Source organism: Bison bison, unplaced genomic scaffold (assembly GCF_000754665.1).
Source record: "Bison bison bison isolate TAMUID 2011002044 unplaced genomic scaffold, Bison_UMD1.0 scf7180017864390, whole genome shotgun sequence".
Classification (NCBI taxonomy): Eukaryota; Metazoa; Chordata; class Mammalia; order Artiodactyla; family Bovidae; genus Bison; species Bison bison.
The window spans coordinates 900,152-916,725 of NW_011494962.1; the positions used below are offsets into that span (position 1 = coordinate 900,152).

The following is a 16,574-nucleotide window of genomic DNA, read 5'->3' on the forward strand; positions in this document are numbered from 1 at the left end:
ACTTGGTTTAGTACTTTAGCTTTACTGTACCTTACTTTTCTTATTGGTAAAACAAGCATATTTATTTATCTTTATTATTAAGTCATATCCAGGGATAAAAATAAGCTAATATATCCCTCTTGATTTAATCTATATTTGACACAAAGCAAATAATAAATATTTCTCCTTATTAAAAAAGGAAAATTCAGTGTCAGCTTTTTTACACTAAGTAAATTTACCTTTGGTTTGTCCATATATTCCATTTTCCAAGTAATTTTTTAGATCACTTTGATGTTCAAACATTAGACAAATTTTTTTCCTTTCACTTTATTTTGTGATAGTCAAAGGGTCTGCATTATGCAAGTTCAGTGAGAATTTCCTGTATTGTGGTTCCTGAAGCATTTTAGAAGACAATGATTTTACTGCCTCTTTTCATACTACACATCCATGTCTCATCGGCAGAAGATTTAAACACACTTTGATACACAGTTGTTTTTTTTTTTTTTATTTTAAAGGATTTCTTCATAACTTTCGGGTTCCTTAGCCTCCAGCTTAGCTTCTAGATCTAATCTCATTTCTCGGAATCAGCATCCATCGTGTCTTACCTTCATTGACATTGGACAACATCTCACATGGCAGGTATGTGCATCCCAAGTCATAACATGAAAAAAATGAAAACAGCCCGGAAAGATATCTCATGAGCATGGCTGATTTCAGGGAAGGCTTTAATAAAAAGGATGCAGTTTTCGGCTTCCCATGTTTCAGCACTTTTTACTTCAATTTCACTTTTCTGATTCTTCATTCTGTAACTTAGCAATGACTTTGCGAAGTTTTGTCAACAGATTTAAGGAGTCGATTCTGACAAGGATAGCTCTAAATTCTGATTGCGATCCGAATTTACAAGGAAAAAATGTAAACAGTATAATTCTAGCTTGAACTTAAATAGAAAATGCTAAATGTTAACAACTCAATGCTTGGAAGTGCTTTTTAAAATTTACCATTTGTGTTATGGCACCCCAGAATCATCCAGATTAACATTTTGACACATTGCACTGTTATTCAAGACACCGCACTTTGGGGTGCACTCATGTTAATGCAGAATCTCCTGATGCTAGATTATTTTAGGGGGAAGGTCTTGTAAGCAAGCAATTTTTGGCATGAGAAAATGTAGTATATGTGAAAAATGGTTCCCGTAAAAATGAATGCTATGTGTCATAAATTAAAATATTGTGGAAATAAAGTCAAGCGCTCAAGGTATTACCTGTACATTGATTGTGGAGCCTCTCACCACACAAGGTCCAGAGTACTCCCATGTCTTCTCTTCCTAGTACAGCCTCTACAAAGCTATCAGCAGCTTGACATTTCTTAGAGCAGTGAATATGTTGAGATTAGCAGAAGGGCATGCTCCCAAGGGAAGCCTGGCATGCTGCAATCCATGGGGTCTCAAAGACTCAGACACAACCAAGCGACTGAACTGAACTGAACTGAACACTCCCAAGTATTGTAATAGTTTCGTGACAATGATAGAATATATTAAATGAAAGACTCTGGGTCGAGAAAAGCTTTCATCTGAATTCTGACTTGGGTACTTAATAGCTTTGAACCTTGAGAAAAATAACCTTATTAATGGACAGTAAGTTTTCTGATCTACTTAATGGGAGTCATACATTCTATCTTGTGATTTTGTTGCTGTTGTTTCTGTGAAAATAAATTCGTTATATCAGCCCATTAACCAGAACTTGGTGCCTGTTGATCTCTTGTTACTACAGATCTTTAAGCTTCTTTGCCAAATTAAAAAATTAAAGGTAAATACTGAAATAGGATAAAGAGGAAATGTATGGATAATCTCACTGAAGAATAAAGTACATTATATAAAAATGTTGGTAACAAGTGGAGTTCTGAATGGAATATCTTCATTTTCCAGCATTTTTTTTCTGGCAAAATGATTGGATTATCAAGCCAAAGCACTTTTTGGATCCTCTCACTGTTTTCTGCTTTTAAGAATTCCCGTGTTTGTTCTTTAAATCATTACCCTATCTTTCTTTCTTTACAGGTTTTCAGACCACTCCATGGAGGTTGATTTCTGGGGTTTTAGGAGTAATATGCCTTTTGTTGATGGTAACTTTGGGAGTTTTGTTGAAAAATTGTAAGTTTTTATAGTCAAGGCTATATAAAAAAAATCAAAATTGTGATGAAGCTATCTTATAAGAAAAGTTTCATTTTGATAACATGTAAACGATTCTGATGCTGGAAAAGACTGAAGGCAAAAGGAGAAGGGGGTGGCAGAGGATGAGATGGTTAGAGAGCATCACTGAATCAGTGGACATGAATTTGAGCAGAGTCCCAGAGAGAGTGGAGGACAGAGGAGCCTGGTGTGCTGTAGTCCATGGGGTCGCAAAGAGTCAGACAGGGACAGTGTGCTGATTTGGTACTGAACAAAAATATTTTGTTATTTCATAAATGTTTATCTGACAAAGTAAATTTCTTATCATTTCTTACAGCACTTACTATACAAAGTGTTCAGCTTGGACCCTCCACAGACCTCAGTGAAGGTTGGTTTCACACTTTGGAAAATTTTTGTGTTGGTAGAGAAGGAAATGGAGAAGGCAATGGCACCCCACTCCAGTACTCTTGCCTGGAAAATCCCATGGATGGAGGAGCCTGGTGGGCTGCAGTCCATGGGGTCGCTAAGAGTCGGACACGACTGAGCGGCTTCACTTTCACTTTTCACTTTCATGCATTGGAGAAGGAAATGGCAACCCACTCCAGTGTTCTTGCCTGGAGAATCCCAGGGACGGGGGAGCCTGGTGGGCTGCCATCTATGGGATTGCACGGAGTCGGACACGACTGAAGTGACTTGGCAGCAGAGAAGGAAATAAATGGTTTCTTGGTTTTCTCACACATAAGCTTGATGGAATATTACACAGTCATATTGATTGATATAGTAATTGTAGGATAGTCCCATTTCATTGTTCATTTAAAAATGTATTAAATACATGTATTAAATGTATTTAATAAGAATGTATTAAATACATTATATACTATTTATGTAATTAAATAATTATATAAGAAAATTATTATATTGAAATGACATATTTTTCAATGTGAGTGATCATGTAAAAATAAACACAAAAATTACAGTAAATACTATAACAAAAATAAATTGCAAATAAAAAATGGCAAAAAATAAGTTGCAGTAAATATTCTAGCTAATTCTAATTACCTGCTTGTGTTTGTTGATAACCTATACTTCTGTATCTCTTTACCTTTACCTCTGCTTCTTCCATAATTTAGAAAGTAACATGGAGATTAATGCAATTCTAAACCCTACTTAATCAGTGAAAGTCAGCTCAAAGTCCTAGTTTTTTTTGTTTTTGGAACTAGAAGATCTTTTATTTACTCTTCAACCCATTGTACTCTTGTTTCTCACTCTATCACCCAACAAAAGTCCTAGTTTCTAAATGTAATTTTATACTCAAATGCTCTCCAAGTTGTCTTCTGTGTTCATATATCTCTTCACTTGTATCATGTTTTTCCCCTGAGCATTTTTCCAACTTTATTGAGATACAATTGATAAAGGATGCTGCATAAATTTAATGTGTGGGGATTCCCCGATGGCTCAGCAGTAAAGAATTCCCCCTACAATGTTGGAGACATGGGTTCAATTCCTGGGTGGGGAAGATGTCCTGGAGAAGGAAATGGCAACCCACTCCAGTATTCTTGGCTGGGAAATCCAGTGGTCAGAGGAACCTGGCCACTACACTCCATGGGGTCACAAAAGAGTCAGACACAACTTAGCAACAAGTTTTGTGTACAATGTGCTGATTTGGTACGCTTATTATTACAATATTATTATCCCAAAGCATTCACTAACAGCACCATTATGTCACACAACTATCATTGCTATTCATGGTGAGAACATTCAAGAACTACTCCTGTGGCAACTCACAAGTAAGTAATACGGTATTGTTAACCTTAGTTACAATGGTGCATAGTAGATTCCCAGAACTTATTCATTTTCTAACTGGAGAAGTATATACCTTTTTTTTTTTTTTTGCATTGGCCACAAAAGGTGGCTTGTGGGATCATAGTTTCTTGACCAGGAATTGAACCAGAGTCCAGACAGAGAAAGTTTGGAATCTTAACCACTGGATCACCAAGGAATTCCCATGAACCTTTCAACAAATCCATTTATCCCACATCCCATCCCCTGGTAATCACCATTCTACTCTAAAATTTCAGCACCATTCATTTGACAAAGATTTGAGTGTTGTTGAAGACATTATCACTAGTAAACTGAATGGTCCAATATCAAGCTAATTATTCTTTTATTTTCATTTTGAAAATAAAGTATCCAGAATTATTTTTTTAAAAATCTTCTGACTGCATCATGCGGCATATGGCATCGTAGTTTCCTATCCAGTGATCAGAAACTTTGCATTTAAAGCACAAAGTCTTAAACACTATACCACCACAGAAGTCCTCAGAATTCTTTTGTGACTCAGGAAATGTGCTAAAATTGTTTCCTTCTTTACATATCTTTTTCATCTAATTTACTTTCTCTCTCTCTTTTTTTTTTATACCAAAAATTTGCTTTCATTTTGCTGTGATTTATGTAAATGTTGCCTTTGATCAAAAGCAATACTCACCCCGAGGCATAAGAGCAGTCACAATTTAGCATAGATGCAAAAGACAAATGGACAAAGAAAATGACAAAACAGAATGCCAGCATAGTCTACTTTTAATTACACAGCAGAGATCAACTTTGGGTCGCTTTCTCAAAAAAGGTTCTTATCACTGCCCCCCATCCTACCACCTGCTACACTGTATTTGAACATACTGACTTTCTTTGTATACTTACCCAAATTATCACTAAATATAGTTCATAAATGAAGGCAATTTATATAATTCTACCCCTATCTGTAGAATATAATTTCTATGAGGAAAAAGGGTCATGTCTGAGTTGTTCAAATTAATATTCCTTGAACTGTGGTGTATGCAGTAAATTCTCAAAGAATATTTGTGGAAAAGATTAATAAGTAACAAATGATTTTTTTTGGTTGCTGATTTATTTTAAAATTTTTATTTATTTATATTTTTTGGCCACACCATAAGAGACATGTAGGAATCATTTTTTAAAAAAATTTATTTATTTTAACTGGAGGCTAATTACTTTACAATATTGTAGTGTTTTTTTTTGCCATACATTCACATAAATCAGTCATGAGTGTACATGTGTTCCCCACCCTGAACCCCCCTCCTACCTCCCTCCCCATCCCATCCTTCAGGGTCCTCCCAGTGCACTGGCCCTGAGGGCCTTGTCTCATGCATTGAACCTGGACTGGTGATCTATTTTACATATGGTAATATACATGAATAACAAATGATTTTTGAAAAAGTAAATAACACTGAAAAAAAAATTGAACCTCCAATGTCATCCAGTAGTGTTTTATCATTTCTTCTAGAATCTGGCTGCTATTCTTGCCAAGAAAAATGGATTGGCTACCAATGCAACTGTTATTTCATCTCTAATGAAGTAAAAACATGGAAAGACAGTAGGGATTTTTGTGTTTCTCATAATTCCAGTCTACTTCAGATACAAAACAGAAATGAACCGGCAAGTATTTAATTTTGATTTTCTACATTTTCTTTGGCTTAGGAAATATATTATCTAAGTAAGCTGAATACTTTGATTCAAGTCTTTAATCAGATAACAAGTAGATGATTATATTTGAACTAATATCCTATACTTTGAAACCATTACAAAATCAACCCAAAATTTCTCAAAGATTTACATTATAGGAGTGTTGACAGATAAAGTACAGATAAAGTTTTAAAGATAATTCAAAGTAGAAATAAAAATAACCTAATTTAGCTAAAAATAATCTATTTTTAGCTCTTTAATTGAATTTCTAATTTATTTTGTAATTATATAGCTTTTGTTATTACTCTTGGGTGTAATGTGAAATGTATATGTAAAATATTATAAAACAATTAGTTCTTTAGTGAAAGTTCTCTAGCTCCCCATAGAACCTGTGCTAAGATCTATCCCTCAGTGTGCTATTGGGATCAGATTTGACTGATGGTCCCCTATGAAGGAAATGTTCCATAAAAACTCTAACATCCATTATGACATTTTTCATTCCTTTAAGAAGTGAGACTTTGTGGTATTTTTTCCTCCAGAAATGGACTTGATGAATGAGAAACAAGAGGCAAGTGACTGACTACATCTCCTAAATTAGAAGTTAAAAATGATTTTAGTTTGTATTAGTTTGGTGCAAAAGTAATTGTGGTTTTGCTTGGTTGAAAATTGCTGTTGGATATTGGAAAACATTCTTAAATAAATGTGATTATGTTATATACTGTTTATTATGCATTTCTCACTTTATGTTTTTTTGCTAATGACATCACTTGCTGTTTATTTTATATTTATTTTAGGCTATAGAAACTATGTTAGACAAAAAGCAAATTTAAGCAATTTTTAAATTCAAGTTCAAAATGGGTTATAAAGCAGTGGAGACAACTTGCAATGTCAACAATGCATTTGGCCCCGGAACTGTTAACAAAAGTACAGTGCAGTGGTGATTCAAGAAGTTTTGTAAAGGAGACAAGCACCTTGAAGATGAAGAGTGCCGTGGCCGACCATCAGAAGTTGACAACGGCCAATTGAGCGGGTCATCAAAGCTGATCCTCTTACAACCACACAAGGAGTTTTCCAAGAACTCAGCATTAACCATTCTGTGATCATTTGGCATTTGAAGCAAATTAGAAATGTGTAAAAGTTCTAAAAGTGGGTGTCTCAGGAACTGACAGCAAATTTAAAAAAATCATTAGTTTGAAGTGTCTTCTTCTCTTATTCTATTCAACAGCAAACCATTTCTCAAGTGGATTGTGATGTGTGACGAAAAGTGGATTTTATACAACTGGTGATGACTAGCTCAGTGGCTGGACTGAGAAGAAGCTCCAAAGCATTTCCCAAAGCCAAACTTGGACCAAAAAAAGGTCATGGTCACTGTTTGGTGGTTTGCTGCTGGTCGGATCCACTACAGCTTTCTGAATCCCAGTGAAACCATTACATCTGAGAAGTCTGCTCAGCAAATTAATAAGATGTGCCAAAAACTGCAATGCCTGCAGCTGGCATAGATCAACAGATAGGACCCAATTCTTTTCCATGAAAATGCCTGGCTGCAGGTTGCAAAACAAACACTTCAAAAGTTGAACAAATTGGGCTACAAAGTTTTGCCTCATCTGCCATATTCACTTGATTTCTTGCCAATCAACTACCACTTCTTCAAGCATCTCCATGAATTTTTGCAGGGAAAATGCTTCCACAAACAACAGGAGGCAGAAAATGCTTTCCAAGAGTTTGTCAAATCCCTAAGTATGGACTTTTACACTACAGGAATAAAAAGTTGATTATCGATGGCAAAAACGTGTTAATTGTCATGGTTCCTATTTTGGTTAAGAAAGATGTGTTTGAGCTTAGTTATAACGATTTAACATTTATGGTCTGAAACCACAATTACTTTTTTGTAACAATCTGATAGAATTGAAAAACTGAATCTGATACTGGAAACTGGGCTTCTTAAAAGTACATGTTTCCTAGAGAAGATTTGAAATAGGTTAATATGTTGGTCTCTGTTTCCAAGCAGGATTTTATGAAGTTCAGTTCCAGTTTTTACTGGATTGGACTCTCTTACAGTGAAGAACATCATGCCTGGTTGTGGGAGGACAATTCTACTCTCTCCCAAGATCTGTAAGTTTCTGGCATCAAAACTTTTTCTGTTCTTTTTGTTTATCCTTGGATTTGATCATTCCTTTTCCCATATACTAATAATTTCTTCTTCATTACAGACTTCCTTTATTTCACACTGTAAATCCAAAGAACTGCATAATATATAACCCAAGCAGAGGTGCATTGAATGAAGACTGTGAAAGAACAAATACTTACATCTGTAAGCAACAGTTTATTTAGATGTTTCTTGGGGCAGAAGTATTCTGCAATGAAGATTTAGACTTACTTAGAATGCCAATGTATTATTACTATTTCTGGGATCTGTAAAATGTTTCAAATTGTGTCTTATCAACCATATAATTTTCATATATTTGAAAACATATGTTTAAATTTTTTATCAATACATAATTGATATATAAATTATATTGGTTTTAGATATACAACATAGCAATAACTAGACAGTAAGTCTAATTAACATTCATCATTGTTATAGTTACATTTTTTTACATGTTACATAATTTTTAAATTTTGTGATATTTAAAATTGATGAAACTTGTATACCTACACTGAAATTATAGAGTCAAGATAAATAATTTCATGAATATTTAATGTATACAGTCAATAGTGAATTTCATAATTTATACATCTATTCTTAGAAATTCTCTCTGCTGAAATTTAAATAAAACCTAGTTCCTACCAAATAATATATATCAAAATCATATCTGTCCTTTGAATGGCATCAGTTCAATTCAGCTCTGTCGCTTAGTCATGTTTGACTCTTTGTGACACCATGAATTGCAGCATGCCAGGCCTCCCTGTCCATCACCAACTCCTGGAGTTCACTCAAACTCATGTCCATCGAGCCAGTGATGCCATCCAGCCATCTCATCCTCTGTCATCCCCTTCTCCTCCTGCCCCCAATCCCTCCTAGCATCAGAGTCTTTTCCAATGAGTCAACTCTTCGCATGAGGTGGCCAAAGTATTGGAGTTTTAGCTTTAGCATTAGTCCTTCCAATGAACACCCAGGACTGATCTACTTTAGGATGGACTGGTTGGTTCTCCTTGCAGTCCAAGGAGTCTTCAAGTCTCAAGAGTCTTCTCCAACACCACAGTTCAAAAGCATCAATTCTTTGGCACTCAGCTTTCTTCACAGTCCAACTCTCACATCCATACATGACCACTGGAAAAACCATAGCCTTGACTAGACATACCTTTGTTGGCAAAGTAAAGTCTCTGCTTTTGAATATGCTATCTAGGTTGGTCATAATTTTCCTTCCAAGGAGTAAGCGTCTTTTAATTTCATGGCTGCAGTCACCATCTGCAGTGATTTTGGAGCCCAGAAAAATAAAGTCTGACACTCCAGATGCCATGATCTTCGTTTTCTGAATGTTGAGCTTTAAGCCAACTTTTTCACTCTCTACTTTCACTTTCATCAAGAGGCTTTTGAGTTCCTCTTCACTTTCTGCCATAAGGGTGGTGTCATCTGCATATCTGAGGTTATTGATATTTCTCCTGGCAATCTTGATTCCAGCTTGTGCTTCTTCCAGCCCTGCATTTCTCATGATGTACTCTGCATGTAAGTTAAATAAGCAGGGTGACAATATACAGCCTTGAAGTACTCCTTTTCCTATTTGGAACCAGTCTGTTGTTCCATGTCCAGTTCTAACTGTTGCTTCCTGACCTGCATACAGATTTCTCAAGAGGCAGGTCAGCTGGTCTGGTATTCCCATCTCTTTCAGAATTTTCCACAGTTTATCGTGATACACACAGTCAAAGGCTTTCGCATAGTCAATAAAGCAGAAATAGATGTTTTTCTGGAACTCTCTTGCTTTTTCGATGATTCAGCGGATATTGGCCATTTGCTCTCTGGTTCCTCTGCCTTTTCTAAAACCAGCGTGGGTATACCTGTGGTGGATTCATTTCGATATTTGGCAAAACTAATACAATATTGTAAAGTTTAAAAATAAAATAAAATCTAAAAAAGTAAAATAAATAAATAAATAAATAAAACCAGCTTGAACATGTGGAAGTTCACGGTTCATGTATGCTGAAGCCTGGCTTGGAGAATTTTGAGCATTACTTTACTGTATGTGAGATGAGTGCAATTGTGCAGTAGTTTGAGCATTCTTTGGCATTGCCATTCTTTGGAATTGGAATGAAAACTGACCTTTTCCAGTCCTGTGGCCACTGCTGAGTTTTCCAAATGTGCTGGCATATTGAGTGCAGCACTCTCACAGCATCATCTTTCAGGATTTGAAATAGCTCAACCGGACTAGGTTGAAAATTCCCATCCTGATCTCTTTTTTCTGGAAGCAAAAATAGCTTTATTGCTATTTTTAAATTCTTTCTGGATACCTATGCATCTATATCTTCTAATTTAGACCTGCAGGTGCCATATAATACTTTCTTCATGTTCATCACAGAGTTCAGAGGGTTTCACATTTGTGTGTCTTCCCTTGATGCTACAGAGTTCCGCATAAAAATTGCAAGTCCTTGCCCAAGTATGTAGTCTCACAGATTACTTTCATATTTTGGAAAAGGAAAGGTAATCTAAGCCCTGATCGCATAAATATACAGTCTTATTTTATTTTACTCCATAGATCTTTCTCGCCTCATGCTTATCTATCAGTTAAAAAAAAACCCAAAAAAGCCATTCTTACATGTGCTTTGAAGATTTTAATCTCTCATCAATCCCCAAAATCCTTTCCTAAAAATTATATAATAAATACTGAACAATTACACTTTTGAGGGGTACAGGGAGCAGTTCGTTTTATTGAGGGGTTTTCGAATAGGTCAAAGAAGGATTGAGATCATAATGAGTTCTGATGCCTGTGACCTGAATGGGATTTTCCTAAACTCAGAGATATCAAAACCCAAGTCTCCCCCTTTTTTATAACTGTTCCATATAATTGACCCAGTTTCAAACACTGGGTTGGGAAGACCCTTTGGAAAAGGGAATGGCTACCTGCTGCAGTACTCTTGCTTGGAGAATTCCATGGACATCAGGCTCTTGCCTGATGGACTATAGTCCATGGAGGGTCACAAAGAGTCAGACAGGACTGAGCAACTAACACTTTCACTTTTATACATCTTAAGAAATTTGTTTTGACATCTCTATTTGCTTTGTGATTTTATATTTTAATTAAGTGGTAATGATTAAGAACACAAAGTTGATTTTTAAATTACTGAGTCAAGATGAGGAAAGAACCTCTTATGTTTTATTTCTCAAAATATAATAGTACTACAACTTGAACTCTGCACATTTTTGTATGAAGGTTGACTTAGGAAAACTGCACTTGTTATATTATGAAAGATACAAGATAGACTATAGCATTCTTCAAATGCTTAACATGGACTAAGCAAACATGCCTTGCACTTTATAGATACTTGAAATGTTTTGCCTTTGCTGCCCATGTGATTTTCATAACAATAATTTAGTTTTAATTGAATATAAAATGAAAATTATAAACAAATTTACACACACACACACACGCACCATCTTTTTTTTTTATCACTTCCAGAATGCAGGAAAAAGGAAATTTTAAAAAATCAAAACTATCATATTTGTAACAAACAGCTTATTTAGCTGTTTTCTTAGAAAAAATTCAAATCTCATCTGACTAAATATGGAACCTCCTTCATTTTAATAAATCATGCTCATTTCTCTATCTCTAGACTACTAAATGTATCCATGTCTATTTTATCTCTTTTAATAAATATTCACTAATTGTGTCAAACTCTTGTGTCCCCATGACTGTAGCCCACCAACCCAGGCTGCTCTGTCTATGGGATTTCCTATGCAAAAATACTGGAGTGGTAGCCATTTCTTTCTGCAGGGGATCTTCCTGACCCAGGGATACAACCTGGGTCTCTTGCATTGCAGGCAGATCTGAATGTGCATCTGAGCCATCAGGGAAGCTTCAATATATACTACACAAAAACATTTGAAACCACTTATATTGTTGTTGATAAAATGTATGTGTTTCTACTTAAAATATAAAGATTAAGAAAATTATTTTTAAATTTCCTAATTTTATTGTGTTTTGTTAAACTTAATTTGAGTCTTCTGCTTTGAAGCCCTGGTTCATGTGATTGCCTCCCAATTTTTCTCGAAATAAAAATAATTTATGTTCTGCTCTCTTAAAATTCAGCAATTTTTGTTTTTCTTGGGTGTTTTTGTTCATCCTTCTCAAAAGAGGAGTCATTCACATCTCTTTCTTCCCATGATCATTCTGTTAAACCATTTCCCTAAGTATCAAATATCATATACTGTAAAACTCACTTTTGTGATAATGTTACACATATATCTTTCGAAACCTGCATTGATATTCTTCAGTTCAGTTCAGTCGCACAGTTGTGTCTGACTCTTTGCGACCTGATGAACTGCAGAACGCCAGGCCTCCCTGTCCATCAAAAACTCCCGGAGTTTACCCAAACTCACGTGCATTGAGTCAGTGATGCGATCCAACCATCTTATCCTCTGTCGTCCCCTTCTCCTCCTGCCCCCAATCCTTCCCAGCATTAGGGTCTTTTCCAATGAGTCAGCTCTTTGCATCAGGTGGCCAAAGTATTGGAGTTTCATTTTCAACATCAGTCCTTCCAATGAACACCCAGGACTGATTTCCTTCAGAATGGACTGGTTGAATCTTGCTGTCCAAGGGACTCTCAAGAGTCTTCTCCAACACCACAGTTCAAAAGCATCAATTCTTTGGCTCTCAGCTTTCTTTATAGTCCAACTCTCACATCCATACATGACCACAGGAAAAACCATAGCCTTGACTAGACGGACCTTTGTTGACAAAATAATGTCTCTGTTTTCTAATATGCTGTCTAGGTTGGTCATAACTTTCCTTCCAAGGAGTAAGTGTCTTTTAATTTCATGGCTTCAGTCACCATCTGCAGTGATTTTGGAGCCCAAAAAATAAAGTCAGCCAGTTTCCACTGTTTCCCCATCTATTTGCCAGGAAGTGATGGGACTGGATGCCATGATCTTAGTTTTTTGAATGCTGAGCTTGAAGCCAACTTTTTCACTCTCCTCTTTCACTTTTACCAAGAGGCTCTTTAGTTCTTCACTTTCTGCCATAACGGTGGTGTCATTTGCCTATGTGAGGTTATTGATGTTTCTCCTGGCAATCTTGATTCCAGCTTGTGCTTCTTCCAGCCCAGTGTTTTTCATGATGTACACTGCATATAAGTTAAATAAACAGGGTGACAATAAACAGTCTTGACATACTCCTTTTCCTGTTTGGAACCCGTCTGTTGTTTCATGTCCCATTCTAACTGTTGCTTCCTGACCTCCATACAGATTTCTCAAAAGGCAAATTAGGTGGTCTAGTATTCCCATCTCTTTCAGAATTTTCCACACTTTATGGTGATCCACACAGTCAAAGGCTTTGGCATAGTCAATAAAGCAGAAATCGATGTTTTTCTGGAACTCTCTTACCTTTTCTATGATCCAGAAGATGTTGGCAATTTGATCTCTGGTTCCTCTGCCTTTTCTAAAACCAGCTTGAACATCAGGAAGTTCACGGTTCATGTATTGCTGAAGCCTGGCTTGGAGAATTTTGAGCATTGCTTTACTAGTGTGTGAGATGAGTGCAATTGTGCGGTAGTTTGAGCATTCTTTGGCATTGCCTTTCTTTGGGATTGGAATGAAAACTGGCCTTTTCCAGTCCTGTGGCCACTGCTGAGATATTGAGTGCAGCACTTTCACAGCATCATCTCTTAGGATTTGAAATTGCTCAACTGGAATTCCATCACCTCCACTAGCTTTGTTTATAGTGATGCTTCCCAAGGCCCACTTGTCTTCACTTTCCAGGATGTCTGGCTCTGGGTGAGTAGTCACACCATCGTGATTATCTGGGTCATGAACATCTTTTTTGTACACTTCTTCTGCGTATTCCCGCCACCTCTTTTTATTTTTTTATTTTTTAAATATAAATTTATTTATTTTAACCACCACCTCTTTTAAATATCTTCTGCTTCTGTTAGGTCCATACCATTTCTTTCCTTTATTGAGCCCATCTTTGCATGAAATGTTCCCTTGGTATCTCTAATTTTCTTGAAGAGATCTCTAGTCTTTCCCTTTCTATTGATATTCTTAGGTTGTATCTAATTGTATATTTCAAGCACTAATAACACAGTTGAGAGTATATGATTTAATTCCACCATTTCATCATACAGTATGCCTATGTAAAGAAACCTTTTCATTTATTTTTTGTTGACAATGTGACTGTCACACCAAAGCCATTTTTACTCTTGAATAAAGTGAGAATTAGAAGAAATAAACTTAAGTCATACTATGATAGATGCAGGCTTCCCCAGTGGCTCATACAGTAAAGAATCTGCCTGCAATGAGGGAGACCTTGGTTCGATCCCTGGGTTGGGAAGATGCTCTGGAGGAGGGCATGACATTGCACTCCAGAATTCTTGCCTGGAGAATCCCTGTGGAAGGAGGAGCTTGGCTGGCTACAGTCCATGGGGTCACAAGAGTCAGACATGACTGAGTAACTAAGCACACATGATAGATATATATTAATAAGTGCCATCTTTCAAAACTTTTGAAACTTAAAGTTAGGAATCATTTCTTGGAGACTTAAATTTTTTCTTTTGTGTATTATTTTGCAGAAGCAGAGCGTGGACATGCTTTAAAATTCCACAGTACAGAAGAGTGTATTAGGAAAGTCAGTAATTCTTTTCCCTATTTGTCATTACACTGATCCTGCTCCAGGGGCAAACTAATTATTATTCTGTTTTTTCTACTTTTATTAGCTCTCTGTATAAAAGTAGGGAGAAGTATTTTTTACATTTATAGCCCAGGATGAATCTTGGAATCTAGCAAAATCAGGGTTTGAAATATTTTTTAATTTACCATTAGGAGAGTCCATTCTGTTTTATTATTGTTGTTGTTTTTGTTAAGGGCTTATGAGGCTTATTGGATGTTACAAGAAATAAGGGTGTTAAATAGGATGGATCCTATCTCTTTCAAAGGCAAATTATCTCCAAATAATAATAAGATGAATAGTTAGAATATGGCTTAGGAGGAGGAAATGCACAATACCCTCCCATACAGAGAGTGAGTCATCGTCAGGAGTTTCCCCATTTTCTATAATGATTCAAGAAACTGATGAAAAGTGCTGACTCAGGTGGCAAATGAGTATCATGACCAGTGCATCCTCTCTACTCCCAGCACACTGTTTCCCACAAATAGTACTTAGTCTTGCCCCTTCGACCTTTTTTTATCTGCCTCCAATCCCCACTGTATCATTAGCTTATTCTCCTTTTCCTCTGGTCAGGAGAAAGTGGAGTCATTGGATTATTTTCTTATTATAAGAAAAAATAACTTTGGACCATGAGATTGAATGACTGATTGTGACATCACTTTATTAAAATGTAGGGTGCCCAGAATTGCAGAAGTAAATATACAATTTTTTTTGGTCCCTGGAGGCACAGGGACTGGGCATCATATTATGTGCTTGACTGTTTCCAACTGCAGCTTTTCTGAACTCCATACATTTTTCCTGGCTCAGATGCTCAACTAGCTCCTGCTTGTGGGAAGGCGGCTCTTCTCTTTGCTACAGTTTGTTAAGTGTCTGGTATTTCTGGTGCTATTCTGCTTCTTTTGGTAAGTCTGCCTTAAGATCTGACCAAGATAATTCATATTTCATAAAACTGCACTGAAGGCAACGTCTCAAGGTGTGAAATTTGAGACAAGAAAAGAAGAAAAACAGGATAGTAATCCATCTCTACCTAGTTTATCCAGAAAGTTCAAACAATGTTGCTGTGCCCATACATATTTTAGATTCATATTCATTTTTTGTATGCTAGTATGTGCATTCATACAAACACACACATACCATCTCTTTTTAATCATCCTCTAGAGTGTACGGAGAAGGAAATTTTTAAAAAATGAAACTATTGTATTTGTAATAAACAGCTTATTTAACTGTTTTCATAGAAGAATTCGAATCTCATGTGATTAAAAATGGAACCTCTTATATTTTAATAAATCATGGACATTTCTCTGCCTCTAGAAGACAGTGAAGTGTATTCATCTCTATTTTATCTTCTTGTAATAAAGATTATATAAATACATTTGAAACCACTTATACTGTTGTTGATAAAAATTTGTGTCTCTACTTAATAAAGATAAAGAAAAATTATTTTTTACATGTCCCAATCCTATTGCGTTTTGTTTATTTGAGCCTCCTGTTTTGAAGACATGGTTCACACAGTGATTGCCTCTCAATTTTTCTCAAAATAAAATTAATTTACCTTCTGGTCACTTTAATTCAGCACTTTTTACATTTCTTTGATGTTTTTATGTTTTTCCTTCTTTAGTAAAGGAGTTCTTCACTTCTCCTTTTCTTCCCTGATCAATCCAGTAAAAACTTTCCCAAAGCATCATGTCATACACTATAAAACTCACTTTTATAATAATGTTACATATATATCTTTAGAAACCTGGATCACTATTCTTATTTTGCTCTAAGTGTTTATTTCAAGCACTGATAACACAATTGGGGAGTATATGATTTGATTTCATCATTTCACCATACAGTGTGCTAATGCAAAGATTTTATTAGTTCAGAATCTTTCTTTTTTTCTTTTCCCAGGGAATTCTTCCTCTCTCTGAAAAAGAAAATAATTTGCAACTTGATGCTAGCAAATTTCTTTCCACCCAGAGAATGCACCCATTTTCCAAGTGGTGAGGTCAAAACAAATTTCTCATTTGGGACCCTTGAAATATATCAGATCAGATCAGATCAGATCAGATCAGTCGCTCAGTCATGTCCAACTCTTTGCAACCCCATGAATCGAAGCACGCCAGGCCTCCCTGTCAATCATCAACTCCCAGAGT

General features: G+C 36.0%; 1 protein-coding gene across 3 annotated transcripts; it reads left to right on the forward strand.

The window, feature by feature from the left end:
* The first annotated feature begins 380 nt into the window (after window positions 1-380).
* LOC105002135 (natural killer cells antigen CD94-like) lies at window positions 381-15,884 on the forward strand. Of its 3 annotated transcripts, XM_010858644.1 has the most exons (7): window positions 381-618; window positions 2,033-2,125; window positions 2,481-2,531; window positions 5,445-5,596; window positions 7,632-7,735; window positions 7,834-7,934; window positions 14,342-15,884. In XM_010858644.1, coding segments are annotated over exons 1-7 (510 nt in total). In that variant the 5' UTR covers window positions 381-611; the 3' UTR covers window positions 14,344-15,884. The 3 variants fall into 3 exon arrangements, with proteins under 3 accessions (XP_010856946.1, XP_010856945.1, XP_010856947.1); XM_010858643.1 differs by lacking the exon at window positions 14,342-15,884 and having other exon boundaries at window positions 7,834-8,523; XM_010858645.1 differs by lacking the exons at window positions 2,033-2,125; window positions 14,342-15,884 and having other exon boundaries at window positions 7,834-8,523.
* Window positions 15,885-16,574: the final 690 nt, after the last annotated feature.